Consider the following 20634-nt stretch of genomic DNA (forward strand, 5'->3'; position numbering starts at 1 on the left):
GTGGGTGCTGCCCCAGAGCGGTGGGGGGAAGCAGAGATGCCAAGCCCCCCGGACGGTTGATCACATTCGCTCAGGATCCGGTCCCCGGGGGGTGGGGAGGGAAGCTGGCCTCTCCGGAATGACCCCCCCCCCCCAAACTCGCGGGCTTTTCCCACCCGGGGCTCCTCCCTTGCAACACAAGGGGGGCACATCGGCGCCTGCCTTGCGGGGGGGGGGCGCAAGAGAACCCAAGCCGGTCGCCCCCACCTGTCTGTGCAGCACACCCCCACCCCACGGCGTGGCGTAGCCTGGCAGCGCCCCCTCCCTCGCCCCCCTCCCTGCCCGCGCGTGCTCCGCCTTCCCGGTTTTGGGGAGGGGGTGCCGCAAAGGAGCGGGAGGGCGAAAAAAGAGGAACCCCCCCGTCCGTGCGTCCGTCCATCCGCCGCGCTTGCTCGCTCGCTCGCTCGCCTGGCCGCCGGGGGGATGGAGGCTGGTGGCCGCAGCGGCGCGCGTGGCCCGGGGGGGTGCGGACTGCGGCGGCGGCGGTGCTGCCCCGGCCGGCCCGGGCGCTGCTAGGGCGGCGGAGGGAGGCTCCCCCGTGCGATGCCGGCGCGGGCTGCCGCTGGTGCCGCTGTTGCTTCTGCTGCGGCGGGGGGCGGCGGGGCGGCCGGGGCGCAGCAGGGGGCGATTGGCCCGGCGCTGGGGCGCGGCGCACCGGCGGCGGCGGCGGCACTGCGGGCTCGGCGGCGCAGCTGGCCGCCCGGCCGGGAAAGACGCTCCGGGAGGCGGCTGCCGCAAGCGCCGGCCGGCGACGGAAGGCGGCGCCCGCCCGCTTCCTCGGGAGTAAGTCCCCGCCGGCGTCGGCTCCCCTCCTCGTGCGCAGAAGGCGGGGAGGCGAGCCCGCGGCTTCCCTCCTGCGCAACGGAGCCCGGGATCGCCTTGGGCTCGAACCAACTTTTCCCGGGGCTGCTTCGGGGCGGGCGGGGGAGGCTGCTTTGCCCGCCTAACTTGCGCCTCTGCGCCCCCGTCTCCCGCAGATCCCCGCTGCGCCGATCCTGAGCGCTGCCCCGCGGCCCGGCGGGATGGACGACCCTCGGCGCTGAGCCCTGCTGCGGGAGGATGCCCCACTCGGCAGCGGCGGCTGCAATTTCTCGCCTTCCCGGTAAGCGCGGCGCGGCGGAGCCGGGATCGGGGCCGGGGCCGGGGCGGGCTCCGCCCAGCAGGGGGCGCTCTCGGCCTTCGCTTCTCCGGCGCCCCCGGAGCGGCTGGCGACCCCCCCCCCCCCTCGCGACGTAGTAGGCAGCTTTGCAGGGTTTCGCAGTGGGGAGATTGGGAGCGCGCGCGCGCGTGTGTGTGTACGTGTGTGTGTGTGTATGTTGTTGTGCATGCCCGGCTCCTCTCCGGCTGAAGCAAGCAGCCCTCCCCGCGCGGAAACGCGGTGCAGTCCCTTGCTTTTTTTAAAAAAAAAAGGAAGAAAAGAGATTGCTCCCCCCCCCCCCCCCCCCCCCCCCGCCTGGAGGGGCGCCGGCGGGTAGCGCTTCTCTTCCGAGCACCGCCGACCGGACAGGATCGCACGCAGTGGCCCGCCCGGCCGCCCTCCTGGCGCTGATCGGAGAAAACAAGGGCAGTGGGGGCGGGGGGGGGGGGAGATCTGCCCGCAACAGAGTTGGGATTGCAATGAAATTGGCAGGGCAGAGAGAGAGGCACAGTCCCCCCGGCCCCCCAACGCTGCAGCCCTGGCGCAGGGCGAGTGATTGATGGGCAGGCTGGCACAGTGGCGGGCAGGACGGCAGAGCAGTGCCCGGGTCTCCAGGTAGTTCTGCAGCAGCATCCTCTCCTTGTGGAGGGAAGAGCTTTGGACCCACCCCAAAGGGGCCAGGGATTCCCCGGGGACCCCTAAGACCCACTGGAAAGAGCCCGGCACAGAGTCCTGAGCATGCCGTGGGGCTGGCCCAGAAGCGGATGCCCGCGGCACCAGAGTGTTCGAGCCGATGCACCAAGCCTGGCCCAAGGGGCGGGCAGAGGGAAATAGATCAGAATAATGCATGTGTGCACCTCTTCCAGAAGCGCAGCTGGTGTTGCGTGGCTGGCCTGAAATGAGTCTGGGCACCCAGAGACGGCTGCTGGACTGGCGGCGCTGATGGGCGCAGGGAGCCGATTGCGGCTTCTTTGGCAGCAGGAGAGGAGAAGGTGGCAGGTGGCATCTCTGGCCCGGGTCCGGAGTCACTTGGCAGGATGCCTTTGCGGTCTGCCTGTCTCTCCCGGCCTCCTTCCACCCAGAGGGCAGATTCAGCCGCTCACCTGGGCAAAGTCCTTAAGCTAATTTGATGACTTGGGGGGACCCTTCGTAGGCTGGAGACAGAAGCCCGGTGGCCCGTTTTGTTGTTGGCCAGGAGGTGCCACCTGAGGTTGTCAGGCTGAAGATAAACTTTAAGAGATCCCCTTCCCTCGCCCGAGAAGGCGTCATCCAGGGGGACGAAGGATGCCTCTCCTGGTGACGGTCTTGTCTCTTGCTGCAAACAGGAGGCTGCTGGGCTTCCTGCTGATGTTTGGTCTGCTTTGTGCGATGTGACCCCCCCTCCTGCAGGGAATGGAACTGGGGAAGATGGCGCAAGTGTGCTGGACGCTCCTGGTGCTCCGCATCCTTCTGGCCGAGTCCGCTTTCCTCCACGGGCCCGAGAGGAGCTACCCCATCCTCAACATCGCTGTCATTCTGGGAAGGACGCAGCACCTGACGGAACGGGACCTCCGCGGCCTCTGGACGGGGGAGATGGCGGCCAACTTCACCCTTGAGGTCAACGTCGTCCCCCTCCTGGTCAACCAGACCGATCCCAAAAGCATCATCACCAACGTGTGCGACCTCATGTCGGGCACCAAGGTCCACGGGGTGGTTTTTGGAGACGATACCGACCAGGAGGCCGTGGCGCAGATTTTGGATTTTATTTCATCGCAGGCCTTCATCCCGATCTTGGGGATTCACGGCGGCTCTTCTATGATCATGGCGGAAAAGGTAGGAGGAAACCCTTCATCTACCGCTTGAGTGCCGCCTGCCACAGGTGGCATTGGCTTCTCGGGCCTTGTGGGGAAGTGGAGGATTCTGGGAAGGGAGGGAAAAGGCCGCTGCTTTTTTTTTGCCCTAGGCGCAGAAAACTTGGAACAACCAAAAGGGTGCTTGAGTGGATTTTATTTTGGGTGGCCTCTCTCTCTTTGCTTCACTGGTACCTGTGAATCTCCTGTGATTTGCCATCGAAAGGGGGCGAGGGAAGCTGGAAACCTTCCTGCTGCATAATATTGTGGACCAGTAAAGGGTATTTTTGAGGCGTTCACATCTTATAAACCAGAAACACTCTGATAACATTTTTGTGAGGGAGGAACGGGGTTCGCAGGGGGTCTTTCAGCTCCCTGGTCGCCGATGGACTTCTAATCCTCGGTGTTCCTATTGCAGACTTAGCTGGTGTCTGGTGTTAAGCATCTAAAGGTAAATTTGCTCTGTAGGACTTAGCACTTGGGTTTTCCCAGAGCAGCTTGGGAGCTGTAGTTCTATAGTGGATTCTTGGCACCCTCCTCAAACTACGACTCCCACAATTCTTTGTTAGTGGGGTACCCTGACACTAAAGCTATAGGGCCGATGTGTCCCACCGGCCCTTGAGGACCGGAGCTGGAAAGGGACCGGAGCTGTTACCTTTCTGCCTTACTGAATCGCCCACGGAGTGCTCCCCAACAGATCTGTTCGGAATCCTAGTTAGGTTTATTCAGTTGGACTTAATCTCAGGAAAGCGGCGTTAGGATTTCACAGTCAGGCGCGTCGCTATGTTGAGCGCTGCAGGGGAATTGAGCCAGTCTTGTCAGCAAGAGTTGGTGGTGCTTGGATGGAAAAGCAGGAGTCCAGAGACTTGGCTGCAGACGGGCGCCAGTGCTAGTTGGGGCGCGGGAGGGGAGGGGAGCAAAATTGCAGACAGAAGGAGGAGGTCTGGGGCTGGCCAGTGGAAGCCAGAACTTGAGCAGTAATGCCAGCAGCTTGAATGGGATTCCAAGAGATACTTGGAGCAGGAGAGTCAAGGCAAGATAGGAGAATGGAGTGTTCCAGAAATACTGAAACCCATTCAAGACGGGCAGCAGACAAAGAAAGCCCATTATGAAACCTCATGTGGTTTGTTTGGGTGGTTCCTGGAGCCTCTGTTTGCCTTGTTGGGTCACCCCAAGACTCTCCCTCATCTGATCGCTGTTTGGACTTTCCTACATTGCTGATAATTAGATCCCAGTGGTCATAGCTCCTAGCTTTGAATGAAGAGGGCTAGGTAGACGCAGGAGGGTTGACCTGTCAGCATCTGTTGACTCCGATGGCTTGATAGAGCCTCCATATTTGAAGGCAGTGTGCCTTGAAGTTGTGAAGTGCTGTGGAGACACAAGTAGAGGTTGTCTCCTTCGTTCTATTCAGAGGCACTGGCTGTCCGATGGAACTTTAGGTTGTGGGGGAGGGGGGCTTGGTCTCATCCATCTTGTGATTTCAGCAGAGGTACAGACAACTTTTCCTTTTCCATTGGGCAACTTGCCTGTGCCTTCGTAAATTTGTCTAACTCTTTAATATTTAAAAAGCTGCATGTGTCAGTGCACAGGTGTCAAACTCACGGCCCTCCAGATGTTATGGACTACAGCTCCCATCATCCTTTGCCTGCATGATGCTGGCAAGGGATGATGGGAACTGTAGTCCATGAACATCTGGAGGGCTGCGAGCTTGACACCTATGTTTTAGTGGCTTCTTTTTGCTTATGATACTCAGTGAGGTGTCAAGGGTGTTGGTTGTGTGGCTACAACTGTCATTATTGATGCAATCGCAGCTTCCACAGCTTCAGCCAGAGTTGGCCTTCATACACATCGGGGTCTTCCCAAGAACCTACAACGTTGTAGTGATCCCAGCAACGTGGTCTTGTTTTGTAATTGACAGATGGAGATTTTGTCAGTATGTGGATGGTTCAAGTGCCCTCCAAAGTTATTTGGTATGGCACCCAGTGTGTCGATAATCGCTGGGACCACAATCTCTCATCTTCCATTCTTGAATCTTGGCATTTTGTCATCTTTTCCAGCTCTTGTTCTTCAACCATGCTGCCACCAGATGTTACCCCATCAATTGATGCCATGTTGACATGCCCTCAGGAAGCCCAGTAGATAGGGTAACGGGGGGCATTTATCACAGATCACCCCATCAATTGTCCACACTTTTTCTTTTCGGCCACTTCGTTGTGGTGGTGATTTCATAGTAGGAAAGGTGAACCTCTTCCACCTTCCTGAGCACAGAGTAGGTACCCTGGTGGCAACTTCTGTTTCTTTTTCTTTGTTTCTTTTTCAGTCTAGAGCAGTGGTTCTCAACCTTACTAATGCCACGACCCTTTAATACAGTTCCTCATGTTGTGGTGACCCCCAACCCTAACATTTATCCATTTTACAGATGGAGAACACTAATGCAGAGAGTCTTAGGCGACCCCTATGAAAGGGTCGTTCGACCCCCAAAGGGGTCGCAACCCACAGGTTGAGAACCACTGGTCCAGAGGACCCTGAGATTAAGACTTTCCCTTTGTTTCCTCGTCATGTCGACAGAATGCAGTTTGGGTCAGGGATCTTCCAGGTTGTTCTATACTGCAAGGAAAGACATTTTATGTATCCTCTCTAGAGGTATCCTCTTAGTTGATAGTTCCATGGGAATATCAACTCAATGCATGGCAGCTGTGAAAAAGGCAAACTCTATGCTGCGGGTAATTAGGAAAGGAATTGATAATCAAACTGCAAAGATTGTCATCTTATATAAAGCAGTGATGCGACCTCACTTGGAGTTCTGTGTTCAGTTCTGGTCGGCACATCTCAAAAAGGATATCGACGAGATAGAAAAAGTGCAGAGAAGAGCAACGAGGATGATTGAAGGACTGGAGCACCTTCCTTATGAGAAGAGGCTCCAGCATTTAGGACTCTTTAGTTTGGAGAAGAGACGTCTGAGGGGGGATATGATTGAAGTCTATAAAATTATGCATGGGGTAGAAAATGTCAACAGAGAGAAATTTTTCTCAAATTATGCATGGGGTAGGAAATGTCAACAGAGAGAAATTTTTCTCTCTTTCTCATAATACTAGAACCAGGGGGCATACATTGAAAATGCTGGGGGGAAGAATTAGGACTAATGAAAGGAAACATTTCTTCACGCAATGTGTGGTTGGTGTCTGGGATACACTGCCACAGGAAGTGGTGATGGCCACTAACCTGGATAGCTTTCAAAGGGGCTTGGACAGATTGATGGAGGAGAAGTCGATCTATGGCTCCCAATCTGGATCCTCTTTGATCTGAGATTGCAAATGCCTTAGCAGACCAGGTGCTTGGGAGCAGCAGCAGCAGAAGGCCATTGCTTTCACATCCTGCGTGTGAGCTCCCAAAGGCACCTGGTGGGCCACTGCGAGCAGCAGAGTGCTGGACTAGATGGACTCTGGTCTGATCCAGCAGGCTCTCTCTTATGTCCTTAGGTGCTGTAAGCACTATTGCTTGGAGTCTGGGAATGAAGACTGCCATGTAAATTTGGCAGCATTAAGAGATGGGCAGGCGTGAAATGTGGGTGAAAAGCCCCCCTTAAAATCCGTCTGTGAAGGTATTGTGTGCTGAACGTGTAAAAGAAGGTCTATAACGCCAAGGTGTATAAGATCTGTACTTCTCGTAACCTGAGGATCTTGTTCTTCCCCTACTAATGCAGCAGAGAGCAATTTTTGAAAAAAAGTTGCTTTATCTCGGGCATGAAGGTCCAGACCAATTTGCTTCACAAGTTGGATGTGACCTAGGAGCGGGATGAGTCAGTCATCTGTGCTGTAGGCCACTTGTGGGTATACGGTTGACTGTGTATGAAAAGGAGTCACAGGACGGGGGCGAGAAAAATAGGCCATGTCCAGAGTTTGCACTCCTGAACTTTGGTTTATGGGAAACACGACTGCAGAGTCCCCGTGGCGCCCCCCCCCCCCCCGAGTTGGGGTTCTTCCTGCTGTTCTGGTCTTGGACTTTGCCTCGGCAGAGGCGGCGGCCGCCGAAGAGCTTTCGAGCTGATCTTGTTTGTTGCCTCTGTAAAGAGTTGATGATAATTCCGGGAGGCGTTTGCTGACTGGAGAGGCACTTATTAGCTTTTCAGCAAATAATTTCGCGGCACATCAAAACCCTGGAACTGTTTCTCAACAGCGGCTTAGTATAACAAAAACAAATCAATTTCTTTTTCAAAGCTTGGATTCTCTTCTGATTTTCTCTTCATCTCTCCCTGACAGACTTTGTTTGGTGTTAAACATCGTTTGGGGACTGGTGAGAACAAGGGATTGCAACCGGGGAAACGGGCACATTCCGGAGGGAACGTCTCCCCACGTTCCAGTCCATCACCTGAAGTAGCATCTCTGTCCTGTTATAGCATTGTAGGAGGGAGGGTCTGTGGGTCAGAGGTACAGGATCAGCCTCCCCACATCTTTGGCATCTCCATCTAAAAGTATCCAGTGAAAGGTCATAGGGAAGGCTTTACCCCAAGACCCTGGTGAGGGAAGGTGCCATCAAGTCTCAGTTGGGTGTTGTGGGTTTTTTGGGTTGTATGGCCATGTTCCAGTAGTATTTTCTCCTGACGTTTCGCCTTCATCTGTTGCTGGCATGTCAGAGAGCCAGTGTGGTGTAGTGGTTAAGAGCAGGTACACTCTAATCCAGTGGTGTATCTGCCTAGGGATGGGGGGTACCCTCGTTCCCCGGGCGCCACTAATCTGGTCACGTGGGGGGGGGCGCAAAATCGGCCCCTCATGTGACCAGGACGACGGCAAGGCAGCAGGAAATCCTGCTGCCTCATCGTCTTTGGTGCCCTCGGCCCCGCCCATGTCATCATTGACCGCCCCCAAGCCTCACCCCCCCCCCCCAGCCAGCAGCCGGCACTCCGTTCTGCCCTCCCCTCTGGGAGTCCTTGGCTCCTTTGCTTTTATAAGCACAGGGGTGGGGCTTGGGAGCAGGGCTAGTCTCTGGAGCAGCAGGAAAACAAACTTGCTCGCTCACCAACATGAAATCCCTTCAAATATCTAAACATGGCTGTCATGTCACCTCTTCACCTTCTCTTCACCAAACTAAACATCCCCAGCTCCCTAAGTCTCTTTTCGTAGGGCATGGACTCCAGACCTTTGACCATTTTGGTCCCCCTCCTCTGGACCCATTCCAGTTTCTCAATATCTTTATTGAATTGTGGTGCCCAGGACTGGACCCAGTGACCAGGTGAGGTCTAGCCAATGCAGAATAGAGAGGTATTATTACATCCCATGATCCCACTATACTCCTATTGATGCAGCCCAAGATTGATTGGCTTTCTTGGCTGCAGTATCACACTGCTGACTCATTTTCAGTTTGTGGTCTACTGTGACTCCCAGATTCCTTTCGTGTGTACTGTTGTCAAGCCAGGTGTCCCCCATCCTGTATCCAAACATTTCATTTTTTTCTACCCAAGTGCAGTATCTTACATTTATCTCCATTGAAATTCATTGTGTTAGTTTTGGCTCAGCTTTCTAATCAGTCCAGATCTTTTTGAATTCGGACCCTGTCCTCTGGGATATTAGCTACTCCTCCTAATTTGGCGTCATCTGCAAATTTGATCGGCATGCCCTCTATTCCGTCATCCAAGTCTATTTGGTGCCTGCAAATGATTCCTTTTTGTAATTTGTCATGCCTGCTCAGGTACATGGTGGTTCTATTTAGTTGCCAGGTCAGACCCTATCCCCCCATGAATTCTGTTTAGACTCTTCCGAAGCTGTCTACTCTGGTAGCCACCTCTACCCCCTTGTCATAGTGGCAAAGGTTACATTTTGCTGCAGAGAACGAAGGATAGAAGCAGAGCATGTGCACTAAGTATCTCATAGAATGACAGAGTTGGAAGGGAAGAAGAAGAAGAGTTTGGATTTATATCCCCCCTTTCTCTCCTGCAGGAGACTCAAAGGGGCTTACAATCTCCTTGCCCTTCCCCCCTCACAACAAACACCCTGTGAGGTGGGTGGGGCTGAGAGAGCTCTGAGAAGCTGTGACTAGCCCAAGGTCACCCAGCTGGCATGTGTGGGAGTGCACAGGCTAATCTGAATTCCCCAGAGAAGCCTCCACAGCTTAGGCGGCAGAGCTGGGAATCAAACCTGGTTCCTCCAGATTAGATACATGAACTCTTAACCTCCTACGCCACTGCTGGGTACATAGAAGCCATCTAGTCCAAACCTCAGTTTAGAGCATACCAGACAAGTGTTCATCTAGCTGCTGCTGCTTTTACTGTAAATCCCCCTCCCCATAGGGAACTTTCAGTTCGTGGGGCGTGCTTTTTATTTCTATTATAGTTGGCACAACCAGAAGCTAATAGGTGTGGTAGGATGCATTCTGTGAGTCGTGAACTGGGGAAAAACCCCTGAGAGTTCAGAGAACTCATTAACCAAAGGGTTCCTCTTCCTAACCAAGAATGGTCAAAAATACAAAGCGCCACAGGGTTGGCAAGGCACCGCTCTGATTCCAAGTTCATGGCACAGTGTCTGTGTTGTGCGGGCCAAGTTGCGTTCTCGCAAACCCTGCTGGAAAATAGTCTGCAGCAAAGACGGTTGGCATTAGGAGAAAGGGAGCCATTCTCTTGACCACAGAGGAGTAATTTCCCAGATGGCCAGTCAATCAGGCACTTCAGCACCTGGGAGAGCTCCAAGGGGAAAACAGAAGTTGTCCCAGAGCAAAGCTTGACCTCTATGATCTCAAGGCCGGCCTGACAGCTGCCAGAACTCAGTGCAGATCAAGGAATTTAAAGGCGCAGCACTCTTTTTCTGGAATTAGCCATCGGATGGGCTTGGCATGCTGTCTGTTATGTCTTACAGCACCTTGTCTTTGAGGGGTTCAGGATTAGGTCTGTGCCTTCCCTTTGGTTGCTCTTTCTGCCTGTCCAACGACAAGGACAGACCTTGCATATCTGTGTGGGGAAGGGGAAAGGAGTTGATTTAGATTTCCTCAGCGTGAAAAGGTTTGAGTAGCCCCCCCCCCCCCGCCCCGCACAAGTTGAGAACCTGGCAGTGTGTCTTTGTTACATTATGAGGGGCAGCTGATAAGGGGACTTTGTGGGGGGGGGATCCAATCAAGAGTTTTCCAGGTGGAGGCTGAGGTTTGACTTGAGTCAAATGGGCCTGTTTTGGCCTCAGGCCTTCTTGGGGCGGAAACAAAGAAGGGTGTGCCAGGATTGGGTGGAATCCAAAATTGGCATTTCCCACCCATTTCCCCTTACAACCGCAGAACCCTCCTGTGTCGTTTTTCAGGAGCTCGTTTTCAGGAGCCCATTTGTAGGCCACCGTGAGAGGCGAGGAACCGACTTTTCCCCCGTGACTGAACAGTCAAGATCCAACCTACTGGATCCTGCTTTTTTGGCACTTGGTTGAAAACCTCTGCTTTCCCTATTTTGTGCCCCCTGGCTGGTTGCGGCACAGTGAGCTCAATATTTGCACAAACCGAAGGCTGTTAAATTGGGACAGTGGAAAAATGCCCTTAAAATTTGCCTGACCTTATCAGTCCAAAGCAGGCCACTGGAAAGTTGTCTGGAAGGATTTTCGTTCGAGACCTCACCTGCCTTTGATTGGCCACGCTAGGGGCGGTCTTGGCGAGCGCGTTCTCTCGAGTACGCTCCATTGACACATAGCTGAATATATGTGAATGAACGGCCCTTAGAGAGGATGTAAAGAGTTCAGCCCAGAGCTGTTAATGAGCAGGAAGGAGAAGAAGTGACTCCCACGGTCTCTACAAACTTGTCTTTCCTCAGGCCTCTTCTTCTGCCTCTTCTCTTGCCTGATACTTGACCAGATTTGGAGACCAGGAGTGAGCCGTCTTGGGGCCCCCGGTGCTAGGGTCCTCTCTTGCTGCATTCTTGTTCTTAAATGACTCTCTATTAAGAAACGGCCAAAGCTTCTGGCTCCAGTATCAGAAGGTGTTGATGTTTCAGCTACTGGGTTTTTAAACTGCCCCAGGGCTTCTTTGAGAAGAGTGTTTGGAACGGAGGGTCAGGGCCCCCAAGCTTCCTGCTGTGTCTCAAGCTGGCTGGCTCGTTCGATAGCCCCACGGCAGAGGCAAGAAGAAGAAGAAGAAGAAGAGTTTGGATTTTTATCCCCCCTTTCTCTCCTGCAGGAGACTCAAAGGGGCTGACAATCTCCTTGCCCTCCCCCCCTCACAACAAACACCCTGTGAGGCAGGTGGGGCTGAGAGAGCTCCGAAGAACTGTGACTAGCCCAAGGTCACCCAGCTGGCATGTGTGGGAGTGCACAGGCTAATCTGAATTCCCCAGATAAGCCTCCACAGCTCAGGTGGCAGAGCGGGGAATCAAACCCGGTTCCTCCAGATTAGATACACGAGCTCTTAACCTCCTACGCCACTGCTGCTCAAGGGAGAGGGTTTTTTGCTCCGCCCAGCTTCCTTGTTCTCTCTTTCCCCCTTTGGGTTGGTATTTGGGGGGGGGGGGGCAGATCCCGCCCTTCTGCTTCCCGGCGCAGCCCAGAGAGTTGCTGGTTGCCAGACCCCTGAGCTGAAAGACCTCCAGTGCTTCCAGCAATACTCTCGGAAGGGGATTATGTTCTGAATTATTTTTCTAAAACAGAAGGCGGACGTCACGGTTGATGCTACCATGTCAGGAATAACATGCTAACGCTATAAATAGCTGGGCAGGTCTCGCTACGGCGGCTTTGGCCCAAAGTGGCGACAACTGCATTGTACAGATGAAGCTATCAAAAATAATTTGAAGTAACTGGATAAGCTCTGGCATTGAGGAGTGGTGGACCACAGGTACGAGTGGAGTTTTTGCCTGGCGGCGTTTGCTTCCATGCGGGAGGGGTGGGGGGGAAAGAGTTCTACTCTGAGTAACAACTGGCCTTTGAAACCGTCTCTTAGATGGTGCGCGGCCCCCCTACGCCCGAAGCAGCTCACCTGCCAAGCACTGAGTCACACCAGCTTCCTCTGTGACTCCAACAGCAGGCCGAACCATATTGCCTCTGTCAAACACATCGTCTTTTCCCACTTTGTCATCCACCATTGCCGGTGCTGGGAAACATGCCGGCTTTAATCTGAAATGACAGTTTTAATTGTTTGCATCTATTTTTCTCGTATTTGTGTTGGGGGTGGGCAGGGGGAACACAGTTGACCAAATGCGACGAACGCGCAGATTTCGGAGTACTTCTTTTCAAAATCTACAGCAACCGTTTTGGGGCTGGGTTTGAAGTCTCAGCTGTATGGCAGACTTTGTGTGTGTGTGTGTGTGTGTGTGTGTGTGTGTGTGTGTGTGTGTGTGTCGCTCTGGTCTTGCATCTGCTTGGCAGGCACCAGGTCTCCGGTCCAATCCTTGAGAATCCCGTGACAAGGATCGGATGGGAAGTCACTCCAGTGACTCAGGATCAGAGACAGAGGTCAGAGCAGACAGTATTGACCTCAGAAGACCGAGGTTCTCAGTTGCTGTGTATTTTCTTTGTGCTTCCTTTGGGGTTGCGGACAGTTCCAGGAGATTTTCGGGATTCAGTAATTCTGCAAGGAGGCCGTATTTGAGTCAACGCTCCAGGGACCGTATTCTCAGCTGTGTCCACTCATAACAGGAGCACGTGAGGGAATGCTTCTGGGGACCAGCTTTGCCCTTTACAAAGTCTCGGGAGAAGAAGAGGAGGAGTTTGGATTGATATCCCCCCTTTCTTTCCTGTAAGGAGACTCAAAGGGGCTGACAATCTCCTTGCCCTTCCCCCCTCACAACAAACACCCTGTGAGGTGGGTGGGGGGGCTGAGAGAGCTCTGATGAATTGTGACTCGCCCAAGGTCACCCATCTGGGGTGTGTTGGAGAGCACAGGCTAGTTCTAGTTCCCCAGATAAGCCTCCACAGCTCAGGCGGCAGATCAGGGGATCAAACCCGGTTCCTCCAGATTAGAGTGCACCTGCTCTTAACCACTGCGCCACTGCAACTCCCCCTCCCCCTCCTCTAAATTTCTATGCGTATGGGTGAAAGAGGCATAATTGGGCGCAGGCCCCGGGATCTACCCTACTGTGTTCACGCAGTGCATTTTAAACCTGTCCTTTCAAGCTCATTGTAGATTATGTAGTTCTCTATCCCGTCTTCCCTCCCTTTCTCCCTTCACAATGACCCTGGGAGGTAGGTCGAGAGGCGGCGTCTGGCCCGGGGTCCCCTTAGCCAGCTGCCGAGGCAGAGTAGGGTTCCTAGCCCCTCCTTCCCAGATCCTTGTCCGGCTCTCTAACTGCTGCACCTAGTTTGGATTCTGAACACCTATATCCTCCTATGCTGCTTACCCACCAGCAGTTGGCATTCAGAGGTACACTACCTCTCCACACGGAGGTTCTATTCTTAACTGTCAGGGTTGATAGCGGCTGTTGGGCTTCGCAACACAAGAACATTGGTGCGTCAGACCCCTTTAGGACAAAGTGTCCCATTGCCAGCCCAGAAGCCCTGAAGGATCTGCAAACTGGGTGCAGAGATCATAGCCCTCCCCCCCCCCCCATGTTATTGTCCTCTGGCCACAGGCATTCAGAGGTGCGCTGTCTCCAAGCATGGATTATAGAATCCTAGAGTTGGAAGGGGCCATAAAGGCCATCTAGACCAACCCCTTACTCAATGCAGGATCAGCCTAGGGCATCCCAGCCCTGCGAGGTTCCGTTTGGATAGACCAAGCTACTCATTTTGCTGGTTGCCTCTTCCTGCCAACAATCACATCTCAGCGTGGTGTAGTGGTTACGAGAAGTGCATTCTAATCTGGAGAACTGGGTTTAATTCCCTGCTCTGCCACTTGAGCTGTGGAGGCTTATCTGGTGGACCAGATTAGCTTGTGCACTCTAACACACGCCAGCTGGGTGACCTTGGGCTTGGTACAGTTCTTCTTCTTCTTCTTCTTCTTCTTCTTCTTCTTCTTCTTCTTCTTCTTCTTCTTCTTCTTCTTCTTCTTCTTCTTCTTCTTCTTCTTTTTCTTCTCCTCCTCCTCCTCCTCCTCGCTCAATGCAGGATCAGCCTAGAGCAGTGGTGGCAAACCTTTGGCACTCCAGATGTTATGGACTACAATTCCCATCAGCCCCTACAATTGCCATGTTGGCAGGGGCTGATGGGAATTGTAGTCCATAACATCTGGAGTGCCAAAAGTTCGCCACCACGGGCCTAGAGCATCCCAGACCTGCGAGGGTCCATTTGGAAAGACCAGCTTACTCATTTTGCTGGTTGCCTGTTCCTGCCAACAACCGCATCTACTGTTTTTTATCCTGCCAGGTTTCAAAATTTCTGAACTACCTGCAACTGAGTAGCTATCAAGGCTGCCCTCTGTTTAGTCTACAGAAAATGAAGAGCTCATTGCCAGTCGCAATTGAGGTTTAGAAGATTGCAGGCTCTGGGGGTTTCCCGCACTGTGGCGCAAGTTCTGTTCTTTCCAAAGGAGGGACCAGATTAGAATGTAGTGTAGCCCAATCTTGTCACATTTCAGAAGGTAGGAATGGGAAGGCTCTGCAGAGGATGGCAATGGCAAACCACCTCTGCTTCTCACTTGCCTTGACAACCCCTTGCTGGGGACACCATAAGGTGGAAGCTAAGCAGGGTCACTACTTGGATGGGAGACCACCAAGGAAGGCTCTGCAAAGGACGGCAATGGCAAACCACCTCTGCTTCTCGCCCTGAAAGCTCCTTGCTGAGGTCACCATAAGCCAGCTACATTTTGATGGCACATATATGCCCATGGGTCTCATAGCAAGCACTATAGGCAGCCAGCTTCGTGAAGTACCATAGTTAAGAACGGTGGACTCTAATCTGGAGAACCAAACTTGATTCCCCATTCCTCCACCGGAGTGGCAGACTCTGATCTGGAGAACTGGATTGATTTCCCCACTCCTATGCACAAGACCTGCTGGGTGACCTCTGAGAACTCTCTCAGCCCCACTGACCTCACTCTGAGGGATCTGTTGCAGGAAGGGAAAGGAGTTTGTAAGCCACTTTGAGGCTCCTTATAGTTGAGAAAAGCAGGGTATAAATCCAAAACTCTTCTCCTCTTCCATAGCTGACTTTGCCGAGCAAGAAGATGGATGTGGAGGATAATTACTGGAATGCCCAGTAGGATGTTTTTAGGGCTATGTGATGACCTTAGGGCTCCCTAAAGACTTTTGGCTTTGGGGTGCTGTGTAATTTCCGGGCTGTATGGCCGTGTTCTAGCAGCATTCTCTCCTGACGTTTCGCCTGCATCTGTGGCTGGCATCTTCAGAGGATCTGATAGTAGAAAAGCAAGCGGAGTGTCCAGGGTGGGGGAAAGAACCGATGTCTGTTAACAAGTAATGGGTGCAATTAGCAAGCTAGATTTACATGTGTTGAGTGGGATCACCCCATTGGCATGTGAGTAACAATGAAGATAGCAAGGTCAGTAGGTGAGGGCATTTAGAGAATGTCAGGAGAGAATGCTGCTAGAACACGGCCATACAGCCCGGAAATCACACAGCACCCCAGCTATTCCGGCCATAAAAGCCTTCGACAAGACTTTTGGCTTTCTCACTGCCTAGTTCGTGTTCTAGAATCGGAAGATCTGCACGTGGTTGATCCTGTGGCCAACGTGTAAAGCTCGTCCTGAAACTTCCCACAATGGAATGAGCACGAACCAGAATTAGTCTTGATTTTCATTTCGACTAATGTTATACCTCTGGGGAGTCCTCCACGTATGCGAGCCGCTTGGAAACAGATTCTGCAAGCTATATTCGGCTGTATGCGCGGGAGCCAGAGGATTATAACTGGATAAACAGAAAGTGGAATGAAGGTAATCTGTTCTTAGCGCACATTTGCCTGGGAAGGCACATTTAATGACTGAACGAATGACACAGTTTGGGTGTGTGTACAAAACGCTCTAATTGGGGGCTGAGGGGAGGCTGCGCTTCAGCAGGGAGAGACACGGTGCCGAATTGAACGGCAACTTGGCTCCTGGGAGAGAATGTAGGAACTCGGGAAGCGGCTTTGTAGAGAATCAGCCGTGTGAATTAAGTGGGGATCAGTGCACACGATACAACACAATGGGAACTGCACTGAAGGCGGCTCGCGGCAATTGCTGTCCACTTTCGGAGGCAGTCTTTGTTATAAGCACAATACGTGTCCAAATCCATGAGCAGCGCAACAGAACCGGAAGGTATCTGCCGTACAGACCCTAACAGCACTGATAAAAATCCTGCGTGATACCGAGCAACGGTCCTGTGTAATGCAATGAAAGTCCACTACACTAGCCAGAACCCGGATGCTTGCTGGTCTTGTACAAGGACATTTTGCAGCAGCCGGAGTTTTCAGAGCAGGCTTCAGTCCCTGATGGCTTCAAATAACCGCTGTTCATACAAACTATTGTATGTTTTGCAAGCACAGACCTAGGGAATTTATTTTCCACTGACCCTGCAGTTTTTGCTATTGTCTACTTCGACTGGCAGCGACTCTCCAGAGTTTCAGGGTGAGGTCTTTCACATCTGCCAGATCCTTTAAGTAGAGATACTAGGAATTGAATCTGGGACTTCCTGCATGCCAAGCAGATGTTTGTTCACCAAGCCACAGGCCTGCAGTGGTAGTTCCCCAGACAGTGGGCATCATAGAATCATAGAGGTGGAAGAGACCCCGAGGACCAGAAAGTCCAACCCCCTGCAATGCAGGAGCACACAATCAAAGCACTCCCGACATATGCTCATCCAGCCTCTGTTTAAAAACCTCCAAAGAAGGAGACTCCACCACTCTCTGAGGCAGTGAATTCCACTGTCGAACAGCCCTGACAGTCAGGAAGTTCTTCCTAATGTTTAGATGGAATCTCTTTTCCTGCACCTTGAATCCATGACTCCGTGTCCTTGTCTCTGAGGCAGCAGAAAACAAGCTTGCTCCCTCTTCGACATGACATCCCTTCAAATATTTAAACATAGCTATCATGTCCCCCCTTGACCTTCGCTTCTCCAGACTAAACATCCCCAGCTCCCTAAGCCTCTCTTCGTAGGGCATGGATTCCAGACCTTTGACAGTTTTGCTTGCCATCCTCTGGACACGCTCTAGCCGGTCAATATTCCTCCCAGACTGTGGTGCCCAGAACTGTACACAATATTCCAGGTGAGGTCTAACCAATGCAGAGTACAGAGGTACAATTACATCCCGCGATCTTGACACTATACTCCTATTGATACAACCCAGAATTGCATTGGCTTTCTTGGCTGCCGCATCACACTGCTGACTCATATTTAGTTTATGGTCTACTAAGACTCCCAGATCCCATTTGCTTGTAGTGGTGTCACCCATCCTATATCTCTGCATTTCATTTTTTCTGCCTATGTGTAGTATCTTACATTTATCTCTGTTGAAACTCATTTTGTTTGTTTTGGCTCTCCAATCTGTCTAGGTCATTTTGAATTCTGACTCTGTCCTCTGGGGTATTAGCTACCCCTCCTAATTTGGTGTCATCTGCAAATTTTATTAGCATGCCCTCTATTCCATTATCCAAGTTGTTGATAAAAATATTGAATAGCACTGAGCACAGGACAGAACCCTGTGGCACCCCAGTGGTTACTTCTTTCCAGGATCATGAGCCATTAATTAGTAACCTTTGAGTTCGATCAGACAACCAATTAGAAATCCATCTAATAGTAGCATTGTCTAGTCCACATTTCACTAGATTACCTGCGAGAATATTATGGGGCACCTTGTCAAAAGCTTTACTAAAATTCAGGTGTGCTACGTCCACAGCATTCCCTTGGTCTACCAAGCTTGTCACTTTATCAAAGAAAGAGAGAAGATTGGTCTGGCATGACTTGTTTTTCAGAAACCCATGCTGACTTTTTGTGATCACAGTATCCCCTTCTAAGTGCTGGCAGACCGTCTGTCTAATGATCTGCTCCAGAATCTTCCCTTCTATTGATGTCAGGCTGACTGGACGGTAATTATTAGGGTCCTCCTTTTTCCTATTTTTGAAGATGGGGATAACATTAACATGAAGATGTGGATAACATCCCAGTCCACTGGGACTTCTCCTGTTCTCCAGGAGTTCTCAAGTGGTTCTGAGATTACAGCAAGTGGTTCTGAGGCATCAGAGGCATATGGGGGAAAAATGGCACCCGGAGACAGCCATTCTCCAGATGCCCCCTCACTATGGCTGGGGATGGGGCTCAGGGAGGTGGGCCCCCCCGAGACACAGGCCTCGCCCCCCCCTCCTGGCTCCCAGCTGGCATCTGGCAGTCCCTTCTGCCCTCACCTCTGGGGACAGCAGAAGCAACTGAAAGGCTCCGTCCTTGGCTTCTTTGCTTTAATATATTACAGTTCCACGGGGTCTGTAAGACTGAGCTGTTCCATAAGGCATATGGTTAGAATGGTTGAAATGTGTTTAAATCTGCATTTATTCCTAATTTCTGATATATTGCGATATATTTTTGTTGTAATATTATAAATATAGTTGTTGGAAGCCACACCAAAACCTCAAGGAGAAGAGTGATGTTTAAACTGAACTAATAATCATAGAATCATAGAGTTGGAAGAGACCCCATGGGCCATCCAGTCCAACCCCCTGCAATGCAGGAACACACAGTCACTCCCGACATATGTTTATCCAGCCTCTGTTTTAAAACCTCCTAAGATAATTATAACCATCACAATAACAAGCACCTGGACCATACCTGTCATCAAGTACCTGTGTCATAAACTGAACACAGGCAAATTTGAATACATTGGATAGAAAAACTTGGAAGCTTATGACAATGCACTACACCACAGGTGTCAAACTCGCGGCCCTCCAGATGTTATGGACTACAGTTCCCATCATCCCCTGCCATGCTGGCAAGGGATGATGGGAACTGTAGTCCATAACATCTGGAGGGCCGCGAGTTTGACACCTATGTACTACACCTTACACCCACATAGCAATACCGATAAACTATACCTGTCCAGGAGATCTAGTGGCAGGGGGTTACTGCAAGTAAAGCAAACAGTGTAGGAGGAGAAACATGTGCTGGCCGATTATGTGAAAGAAAGTCAAGACAGGTATTGATTGAAGTGAAGGAATTTACTGAAAGCCCAGCGAACCAAGCAGGAGTACAGAAAAAATGTGATTAAAATGAGGACTGAAAGCTGGCACAACAAAGCACTGCATGGCCAGTTTCTGGAGAAGATCAAGGACAAGGTGGACAACGAAAAGACCTGGCTGTGGTTAACAACTGGAAGTCTAAAAAGGAAACAGGATCCCTGATTTTAGCTGCTCAAGAGCAGGCCATTAGAACAAATATGATCAAGGCCAGAATCGAAAAATCCTCAGATGATGCAAAGTGCATATTGTGCAAAGAAGCTGATGAAACTGTAGCTCATGTCCTCAGCTGCTTCAAAAAGATCGCCCAGATTGAGTACAAACAGAGGCACAACTCAGTGGCCAAGATGACCCACTGGAATTTACATCAGAAGTGTGACATCAAGATGGCTTAAAACTGGTGGAAAGTCTTGTGGGACTTTCGAATCCAAACGGATCAAGTGTTGCCGCGTAACACACCGGACATCACCGTGATTGAGGACAAGAAGTGAGCATCATCGACGTAGCAATACTCGGTGACAGCAGGGTTGATGAGAATGAACATGAGAAGGTCACTAAATACCATGATTTGAAGATCGAGATTCGGTGACTGTGGCAGATACCACCGGCAGCCCTGCTGGGATCTGCACGAATACTACGCCTGATACATCGAAATGTTCTAGGCTTCTCGGTGAGGCTTGAATGCTAACGGAAGGCCAAGAACCGGCAGCTGTGATATTAAACAAAATTAAATAATATCATAAGTTGTGATTTCACATTTCTGCTTCCCCATCGCTGCCTGTCTGTCAGTGTTTACTGGCCTCTTGGTTATCTCCTGTCTAGTGGAATGAAAAATTCTTACTGCCTCTAGGTTTACAAAGGGCAAAAATGGTTCAGTCAGATAAGCATTGGAGAGACACAACCACGCCGTGCCAGAGCGGCATCAGGCTGTGGTCACCTGAGGAGTAAATGAGCACCTGATGGTAAAATCCATGAATAAGATGGGGCAGTCCAAAGCAGAGTTGTACCCTTCTGCATCCTATAAGGAAAGGGCGAATCTTTGCAGGCTTTTCGGTCTAGGGCACAGGTGTCAAACTCGCGGCCCTCCACATGTTATGGACTACAGTTCCCATCATCCCCATCATCCCCAGCATTATGCTGGCAGGGGATGATGGGAACTGCAGTCCATAACATCTGGAGGGCCGTAAGTTTGACACCTATGGTCTAGCTAGGGAAAAGATTCACATCTTGCTATGTGGTGGCTGCACCGTTCACATCTGCGCACTAAACTGCGTGGTGCCCGGTGGCTTTGACTTAAAAGCGAAAGGATCTGGCCACCAGCCATACTTGACTTGCTCTGGGTAACCTGCCTTGAATCTCAGTGGGCTACAAAGTAAATAAATAAAAACCAGGTGCCGGTGTACACCTGGTTCTGGTGATCTTCTCAGAGCCCACGATCCAGGTGTTGTGTTGTCTGCTCAGCGGCCTAGCCTGTTTGCTTTCGCATAGTTACGTAAAGCCGTGATCTAGTGGGTTAAATTACAGGCAACAGAGCAGTTGCTGGGAGAGATGCTTGGAAGACCTTGACACGCCGAGCTAGAGTATACG

At 51.7% G+C, this 20634-nt stretch overlaps 1 protein-coding gene across 1 annotated transcript in view; it reads left to right on the forward strand.

Annotated features, from left to right (window-relative positions):
* Positions 1 to 753: 753 nt before the first annotated feature.
* GRIN2A (glutamate ionotropic receptor NMDA type subunit 2A) overlaps positions 754 to 20634 on the forward strand; it is a 299483-nt gene continuing 279602 nt past the window's right edge. The window contains exons 1-3 of the mRNA XM_048493435.1: positions 754 to 822; positions 1017 to 1141; positions 2567 to 2989. Of these exons, the coding sequence (XP_048349392.1) occupies positions 2570 to 2989 (420 nt within the window). The 5' untranslated portion in view covers positions 754 to 822; positions 1017 to 1141; positions 2567 to 2569. The remainder of the gene's footprint in view (positions 823 to 1016; positions 1142 to 2566; positions 2990 to 20634) is intronic.

The sequence above is a fragment of the Sphaerodactylus townsendi genome, linkage group LG04 (genome assembly GCF_021028975.2).
Source record: "Sphaerodactylus townsendi isolate TG3544 linkage group LG04, MPM_Stown_v2.3, whole genome shotgun sequence".
Lineage (NCBI taxonomy): Eukaryota > Metazoa > Chordata > Lepidosauria > Squamata > Sphaerodactylidae > Sphaerodactylus > Sphaerodactylus townsendi.